The following is a 9,704-nucleotide window of genomic DNA, read 5'->3' as shown; positions in this document are numbered from 1 at the left end:
ACAGTAGATAAGATGGAATAAAATGAAAATTAGAAAGGGATGGGAGGCTAGGCCATACCTCAGTCTGTAAAAGCACCTATTTCTCAAATATGGGGACTTGGGTTCAGTCTGGATCCATTCCTAGAACCAACATAAAGCTAGACTCGGTATAGCTCATGTCTGTAATCTCAGCATCTCTGCAGCAAGGTGGAGACAGAGAGATGAAACCCCCAGAAGAATGTGGGCGAGCTAGCCTGGCATATACGGCAGTGAGCACCGAAAGAGAGACCCTGCCTTAAATATGTCCCACAGGAGCGCCAGTCATTCTCAGGAGCGTGCAAACCCATCAAGCATACAAAGCTAAGAAACAAGAACCTCTGTAAAGTTCCACTTGAAACAATAAGGTGGGGTATTTTTTAAAATCAAATAGCATGGTTCCTTGGGGGGGGCAGACTGCCTGTGCCTGGCTTCTCCCTCCAATACTCTGCTTATGATCTCAGTGCAACCTTGGGCACCAATTTCTTTTGTCTATTAAATGAAGATATAATTATACCTCTTACAGGCTTATTGTGGGCAAGTACTTTCCAGGTTTCCTAGAGCGCAATTAGTACTCGGTAAACATTAGTTATTACCGTGCATTACCATTGATTAGAAAATAAAGTCTAGTGGCTACATTCTACAAAATCAGCACTCATTGATTGTAGCTGGATTACCAGAGACAGATCATGTAAATCGTCTAAAAAACGACACGCCTTCTTAACTGGGCTGTAGAAAGCTGCTGTAATAGTTAAGGGTCCCATTCAAGAAACTTGGAAACAGTAGCTTGTGAGGGTAAAAGTAGAGGAGGGAGGGGAGTGTGTTCATCCCAAGAGGAAGCACACGGAAGGGACGAGAGGCCCAGTTCAGTATCAGTGTGCTCTTCAGTAGCGATCCCCTCAAACATTCTCTCCTTGTGCTCATGGCCAAACGTGAAATCGTCAAGCCTCCCAAATGTGGTTTCAGCTTAGCCCTGGCTCACACAGATGGCATGAAGGCCAGCATCTGGTTTCAGGTCCCTCCCCTAAGGCTGCTGTCACTGCCGCACCTGTGATTTTCATTTTCCTTTCTTGCCACTGAGGATACTGATGCCATCCCTGTGCCACTCCATGGGGCCATGATGAAGAGCCAAGTACTGTGCCAACTTGCTTGGTAAAATGTAGGGTGTATTTGCAGGATCTGAGATCAGGAGCAGGGGCAAGATCTTAGTAAAGTCTTCACTGTGCAAGTATGAATTCCTGAGTTTTCTTCTCCAGAGTGCACATGAAAAACCCATGTACAGTGGCAGTGGCTCCTCCTGACTGGAAAGACAGACAGATTGATAGTTCTTGAAAAAGAATATGCCAGAGGCTGTCCTCTGCTATCTACATATAATAGAACACTAGTATCTACATGCACTAAAACACACATGCATACACACATACACATATATATGTGTATATACATATGTACATGCATATGTACATGTTGATACATATAAAAACTGTCAGTGTATGTAGATACATAAAATGTCAGTGCTCCATATATAATTTTATATATATATAATGTGTGTATGTGTATGTTTATATATATATTACATATATATGTGTGTGTAACACATATGTGTGTACATATATACAAATACATACAATCATACGGAGCACTGACACCATGTTCCTCCCCTTTCACATATATGTTTTTGGTAGTATATATTACTTAGGTAAGTTCACCTAAACATTCAGAGCTTTGCAACAGAGGGAGAGCCAGGAACACCCTTCCTTGGCAGGACTTGTGTGTTCACAGGGGTGTGTGTGTGTGTGTGTGTGTGTGTGTGTGTGTGTGTTTTGCTAGAAACCTAACCTTGGGCCTCACATATGTTAATTAGTAGACATCATTTGTCTTACCATTTAAAAAAAAAAAAACTAGAACTCTATTTCAAAGACTTGAAAGAGATACATCATTATAAACTTTATATTGAAATCTCTTTCCTCTGCCCCTTCTGTAAGCTAGTCCTCTCTCTACAGATGAACACAGTACTTAGGTTGGCACCAATCTAGTTTGAAGGGTTTGACTGTGTTCCTTTTGGCTTTCTATGCAGGTGCGATATAATTGTGCTACTTCATAAAACAATTAAGTTCTTCTTAACGATATCACCATGGGAATACTTACATATTTGTTGTCTTAAGTTTTTTGAAAACACATTTAAAACTAAATGCTTTTGAATGCATGCTGTAGATTGCTTTTCACTGAAATAAAAAAATAAAACAGAAATTAATGGAGAAATGCTAAATTGATGAAATATATACATTAACCAGGTAAAGGCTGTTTTTTAACGACCACCAAGACAGTTACATGTTCCCTATTAGTGGGTTTTAAGTTCTTATTGATCCTCGCATACCTGCGCTAGGCTGCAGAAGGTTCCAGAGCTAAGCTTGTCTTACCCCTGCCTTCTGCTTCGTCAGTGGTAATGTGGGACCAAATGTGGCTACTTCCTTTACCAAATATACAGCTCATTATACACAAGGATAGCAGTTTCACACGTGATTGTTTCTCTAAAGCAAGGTTTATATTGGCTATTTTTTTATAAGGACCCTAGAAGTGCACTTTTAACTTAAGTCAGTTACACTGTACCTTCTGGTTAATCTTCAGACAGGAATGGTACCTTAAGCAGACACTGAGACAGTGTTAGCATAGGGGACATTGTTAACCCCTCAGGGGAAGGTTAACCAGCTTCTTCTACATGTAAATCTGTCACTGTGGAAAGTGACTACCTATGTCATACCTACCTACCCATGAATGGGGACATGAATGTTCTCACCTGTGGGATTAGCTAAAACAGGAGGAAGTAAGAGCGATTGCAGCATATAATTAGCAAGGAATTTCTCTCTCTCTCTTTTTAAGTGATATGTTCCTCTTGCTGGGTTAACTAGTAATTAATGCTTGAGAAAAAAAAAGTGCAGGAGTGTGCACCCCGACTCTTTCCCTTGGTGATATATTCAGCTACTCATGCAACGGACTTCAGACCCACATTTCCCCTCCTGGATACAGATTTCTTTATGTTCAGGGGGGAGTCTTTAATATCTTAATGTCCCTTTACTATAGCTTTGTTGGCCACAATCTGCCTTTCCTTATCAGAAGATTAATTTAGGAATTCTTTATGTCTGGAGAAACTATCCTAAAAAAGCAATTGAAAGTGTGATTAAAAAAATAATAATTTTATATTCTTAAATTATACTTAATAGAGTGCTCACCATGTGGTTTTTAATTGTTACTTTCTCACATTCATCAAGGAGGCTTTAATTTAATTACCAATCAGAAAAGATTTCTAAACATGGCTCTGTAGGGTACAATATTCTCGATAAAAAGGCATGGGAGCCCGTCATCACTGAGGTTTCATGGGGTGCTCTTCTGGTAAAATTGGAAGGCACACCTGCTTGAGTAGGAGTTTGGAGCTGCCGCCTCCTCCACAGGGCAGCCGCAAGCATCGTCCCATCTACGTTCCAAACCATACACAAACAGCTAACACCGGAGTGCTTAGCTTGCAGGCTTGTTAAAGCATTAAACTCATATGATATCAAGTTAATGGTGCAGCTAGAGGCAGTAACTTCTCAAACGTGTAAATTCCACTGCCTCGTAACAAGAGCCTTGGCAGAAAGGAGCACTGAGCCAGCGATAATGTCTTCTATCCAAACACATTTGTTACTGAAAGTAGAAACTGTTTAAAAGGGGAATTGCATCTTTTTTTCAGCAATTTATCAGAGATAATTACCCTCCGTGCACCAAATGAAGGATAAAGTGTTTTAAAGAACTATAACTCTAATTGGAACGTGTCACCAAGTGTTACAGTTACACTCTTTTTTGTGTATATTCTTTTAATGATTATAGTCTCCTGCCACAAACTGCATGAAAATATATTCACTAGGTGTGAAATTCCCATATGTCACAGTTTCAAGAATAGGTAAACAGCGCCAAGATAAAGGAAGGAGTAATGCTAATGAGGACGGTTAAGAAGTCTAGGCCTTATTTTCCACGCAAGTACACCTTCATTTGCCAAAAGAGAAGAAAATGCGATTTTGAAAACACAAACTTGTATGAGACCTCCTCCACACACTTTACAAAGTTGTGGAAGTAACTTCAGAGTTCAGATTAGAGCGTTTACACGGCAGGGGTCTGCCGGCAAGGAAAGGAAATTTAGACTTCTTCTTCTTTTTTTTTTTTTTTTTTAACATCTTTATTTTACAAAACAAAGATAAATGTAGACTTCTTCTTATGTTTGAGCTGCAACGTGTTTGCTGGTTTTAGATGATGAAAGATAAACTCTTCTGGGCCGATGTTTGAAGTTCAGGAACACAGGGAAGTCTATGAAAGCAAACAGGCTAGCTACTTACTCCCCATTCTACCTGACCATAACCTGCTTTCCACTAAGTCTGCGGAGAGAACGTGAGTGATTGGATTAAACTTCTAAGCATCTTCTTTTGTGAGGTGAAAATTAAGGGGGAAAAAGGCTTGTGTAGGGAGACTCGATGCACGAAAGGCAAGCCCCCTCTCGGATCCAGTGTAGCCAGCTTTGCTTGGTGTCATCGCTTCTTGTTTACAAGCACCTGTGTGAAACTCACCTGCCAAGCTCCCTCAGTTGTGAGTAAAGAAAACAGGATGCATGTCATTTTCATTCCATGGCAGCACACCTCCTGAGTGTTCTCGTTTTCAGTGTTTTGACAAAGTTTGAGAGGCACCAAAGACTTACGGTATGGGTCGTTTGCCTCGGTGGAACCGCAACTGGTCGTCTTTGAGTAAATGACCCCACCTCTTCTCTTGAGAAACTGATGTATAAACTTCACTTCCCCCAAATGAAAGCAACGTAGATTTTTTTGTTCCTTATCCTTGCAGTTGTTCATATGAAACACTGGCTTCCAGGATTATACAGAAAGGCAATGAGTGGGTTTGTTCAGTGACTGTCACCAGCTCGACAATGTATTTATTGCCTATATTGCATATGGATGCTCTTAAAGAGGCTTGTGAGAACATTGGTATAAGTAGTTATCTTAGATTTTAATGTAATGTAGTTATATCGGAGTTCTGCTATAAAAACTCCTGAGTTTTTGTTCTCTGTACTTTAAGGTGAGTTTTCGTTATCAGGGATGGAGGTGTAGCCCAGCTGAAAGAATGTTTGCTAAGCACATGCAAAACTCTGCATCCCATACCCAGCACCTCATAAACTAGCATGATGGTGCACAATGCCAGTTCCAGCACTTGGAGAATGGAAGTAAAGAGGGTCAGATGTCATCCTCAACTACATAGCTGATTCAAGACCCCTGGGCCACAGGAGACCCTGTGTCAAATAAACAAAACAAAGCAACAACAACAACAAAACAGTTCATCTTTACAGTACAGAAAAATAAGCATCTAATCAAAGAAGTCTGCTGTTATCACTGAGATTCAATAACCTGGTACCTATAAATGCTTAAGACAGGCAATCTGATGGCAAATACAATATCAGCAGAGAGTAGTGACTCTGTCTTCCTCACAAGGAGATGCTCTACCATGTCACCATCGGTCAGGCCTGATCTTTACCTTGTGCTGTGTCTGCAGACACAGCAATGGCTGAAAAGCTTGTACCCTCTTTGACCTGACGTTCTCCCAGTGTACGTGTCCGTACAGGAGTCTGTTAGTGAAGGCCGTAACCACAGCCTCCGTCCAGGAGGCCGTGAAGCTTAACTTATCTTCTTGGCTGTCAGTCCCACTTCTGTGTTCTTAGTAAGGTCATACACTAATCAAATCACTCAGTGCAGGTCCAGTCAACCCCAGATGTAAGAGATGGAAATGGTTTCCATCAGTCAGCCTGCCGATGAAACCTGAGAAAGAGCGAATGATACTTTGAGAAGGAAATCTCTTTGGCAGCCATGAAGACTTTTGACGCTCATCCTAATTTATTTTTAAGTCAATAGCAAGAAGGAAAAATGCTCACTACCCGCCCCTTCTAACAGGAGAAAATACCACATGCTAGAGAATTTAGCTAGCACTCCTCTTTGCTCCTACATAAGAGACAAATTTATTGATAACCTCACTACTATATCCTCACGATACTATTTATTATAAAATAGTATTGGGAAGTTAATGAATACAAGCAACGGACAATTCGAAAAGGTTTTGTTTTACTTTGTATTAAATGTTTTCCAAAGTTCTTAGTATTTTACTAACCTTAATAAAAAAAATTGACTTTGTATTCCTTGAACACCCACAGTACTCAAAAGAGACAAATCTTAGACAATTACTGGGTTTCCTATCACTGGTGAGCCAATGGGGGTAATGAAAAGTCACTCGGATAATACTTACAACTGAGAAATAGTATTTCCATTGAACAATTTTCTTTTGATCACGTTTATATTTCTTGACACACTGACTTTTCAAAATGTCATTCTTGGGGGAGGTGCAAGGGAGGCTGGAGAGATGTCTCCACAGTTAAAAGTTACAGACCACCCTCTGAGAACCTGAGTTTAGTTGCCAACACTCAGACCGGGCCACTCACAGTCACCTGCAATCTCCAGCAATAGGATAATCCAACACCTCTAGTATCTGAGGGCACCTACACCCACACACAGGCACACACATGCACATAATTAAAAATTATATAGATCTCTTTTAAAAAGATGTGCATAAGCTCGCAGCCATGTATTCCTAATCACAGTAATGGCTATCACCTTTAGGAGTAAGGATCAGGGACAACCTTTTACACATTATTGATTTGGTCTAAATGTGTTCACGGGGCTGAACAATTTCAACAGCTATCAAAACCGTTTCCTAAAAATAAAATTCCTAAGATCATTAAATAAAGCTTTCAAAAATGAAAAAAAAAAGTGACTTTTTAAAAAAATTCTGTGTGCTTTCCGTATACAACAGAAACCAGGAACGGATCTGGCAGACACCTACATTATGTTTGTTCGGCAAAACCAGGACATTCTTCGAGAAAAAGTCAACGAAGAGATGTATATAGAAAAGCTGTTTGATGTAAGTAGCTGTCACGGGCCGTTGAACATTTTTTATCATGATTTAAAATATCGGTGGTGTGAAAAAAATATGTGATTATTTTTGTTGGGACTAAGTTCTTCATTTAAGCATAACAACTAGGCATGGGGGTTAGTTGTAGATACTTGATTGATTTACTGTGATGGTAACTAAGAAAGCTTAATATCGGTGTTGTCAGTCTATGAGCTTCCAGTCCAAAGGAAATGGTACCGTGCTAGTGACATAGTCCTACAACTTGCCCTAGTGCTGATCCTCCAAAGTGTGTTTACATGCATCTTCCTGCGTCTTAGACTTGCTTTTTCCTGGCAGTTCCGTTTAATTATGCAAGTTGCTGTGAATGTTTTCATAACAGCAATTCACGGGCTTCATGGTGACACTTCAGCTGTGCAGTTGCAGAAGGTCCCACTACGCCATCATCTCCACCGTGGACTGTTACGTCCGTGTGGCCTGTAGGACTGGGTGGTCAAAGTCTGACTTTATGTTTCCGGGCCATTTTACAATAAGAGTATCGTCTGTTTTAATAAGCTGTGTATTAATATGTGTGAACAGAATGATTTTTCTGGAAGCTTTGATGCCCTGCAGGAGTAGAAAAATTATCTATTGAGTTGGCTCCTTTACAAAATACTGAAACCATATTAGCAACTTCTGCTTCCATTTGGAATTGCTCTAAGTTGATGGGCATATGTTTTATTTTCAACTTTTCCTCTCTCTCTCTCTCTCTCTCTCTCTCTCTCTCTCTCTCTCCCTCCCTCCCTCTCTCTCTCTCTCTATCTATCTATCTATCTATCTCTGTGTGTGTCTCTCTCTATCTCTCTCTGTCTCTCTCTCTATCTATCTATCTATCTATCTCTATGTGTGTGTCTCTCTCTGTCTCTCTCTCTCTCTCTCTCTCTGTCTCTCTCTCTCTCTCTCTCTCTCTCTCTCTCTCTCTCTCTCGCTTATGTGGTGATTTTCGGAAATATTGAATGGAAGAACAGTGAGTTGATGCTATATCTGTCACGTTTCTCTCTAGCTGGAGAACATATGTATTTCGAGGGGGAAACACGGTACAACCGTTCTGCAAGTTGTCCCCTCCAGATGTAGGCATCGTTGGAAGACGGGGCTCTTTCCTAAAGATCTTCATTGGTTTTTGCCTTGGTCACCTAAGTAAATGTAGAAAGGTTTTCACCTCAAAGCTATCCCCAACCTTAACTCCTCTTCAGCTGCTGAAATTCAGGAGACCGTGTTGGTAACTTCAGTAATTATCAGAGAGAACTGAGGCAGATGCAGGAAGGCCAGCATTCACACAGTACCTTAATTGCCTGTTATCTCTTTCCTCCTGAATCTTAAACATCTATTTCAGTCACGAAGTTCTCATTTCTGTGCATCCTCGGCAGAGCCCTGGACTTGCTATTTGTACAGCAATTGCAATGTCCTAAAACATTCCGTTTTTTTTTAAAGTTGCACATATTTATTACTTTAATTAAAAATGAAAATGAACCCTGACTCTATTGGTATGTCATCAAGAATAGCATATATGAGGGGGTACTGAGAGCCCCTAATTAGCCAGGGCTGAATTTGCCTCAATTACAGTTAGTAAATGAGAGGGTATCAAGTATGTGTTGAAAGGTAAAGTAGAATGTGTAGCTTAAGCAACAGATCATTACTGAGAGACATTATATAATTATTAGAAGTCTGCTTGGCTGGAGCTTAAAATAATATTGTTAGGTGTCAAGAAACAGTTGAAAATAATGACCCAAGATGCACTGTTAGCAACCATAGCCTATTACAGATAGAAGACTGAAGAGAACAATAGAGCTCTGGCATAGTGGCAAACTTTCACTCTTCCAATTAGAATACTTCCTATAAAAGTAAGTAAATGGAACCTTCCAAGTTCAGGTACAGATCAACACACACACACACACACACACACACACACACACACACACACACACACACACATTATGATGTGTTAACTTAGAGTGTTCTTATCTAACTTGGTAAAATGCCAGAGGTTCCAATTGCGTTCACAAAAGACCCAACACTTAGTATATGATAGTCTTTTACCCATGGAATTCACTTAGTTTAGAAATATGCCAACACTATCTTATGTCTAAAAAAAAAACAAACAAACAAACTATTAGTCTGCAAGACAAACGTTCATTTAAATGTACCTCTGACACTTTAAAAAAAGAACCTGTGTGTTATAGTGCATAGTCGTCTTTCTACATGGTGCCCTGACCATGAGAAGAGACATCAATGGATTTGTGGAACTTGCGGCACTTCTTAAGATATCCTTGGCCTCTAATACTTTTTCATCAGTAAAACATCTTTACTGACCCTAACTTATAGTGAGATGCCCCAAAGTTTGATTTAAACAATGGTACCACTGACTAAGGCACAAGGTTGACCATTGCCCTAGATTTGTGCCTATGGTTCTTGGGAAATCTAGGAATGAGAACAGCAGCATCCCCACTATTCCACCATGGCTATAAACCATGTGGAAATGTGTGGCCTGTCGGTCTATCCCTGCTGTTCCTGTTCCAACCTCCATAGATCAGCTGTTTTCTTTCTTGACTTAAACATAGGAAACATAGAAATGGCTTAAGTATATACTAGCCCTAAATATACTAAATCTTGAAGTATCAAAATTCAACGTGCCCACTAAAGGTCAGAATCTATTAGTCCAAACATCACACTGTCCTTTT

General features: G+C 40.1%; 1 protein-coding gene across 16 annotated transcripts in view; it reads left to right on the top strand.

Annotated features, from left to right (window-relative positions):
- CADPS2 (calcium dependent secretion activator 2) overlaps positions 1 to 9,704 on the top strand; it is a gene marked incomplete at its 5' end in the record, with an annotated part of 458,357 nt that overhangs the window by 427,256 nt on the left and 21,397 nt on the right. For all 16 annotated transcript variants that reach the window (XM_080936279.1, XM_080936287.1, XM_080936273.1 and 13 more), the window contains one exon: positions 6,892 to 6,999. In XM_080936279.1, the coding sequence (XP_080792405.1) occupies positions 6,892 to 6,999 (108 nt within the window). The remainder of the gene's footprint in view (positions 1 to 6,891; positions 7,000 to 9,704) is intronic.

Source organism: Micromys minutus (assembly GCF_963924665.1).
Source record: "Micromys minutus genome assembly, chromosome: 23".
Lineage (NCBI taxonomy): Eukaryota > Metazoa > Chordata > Mammalia > Rodentia > Muridae > Micromys > Micromys minutus.
This window is presented reverse-complemented; position numbering and strand designations above follow the sequence as displayed.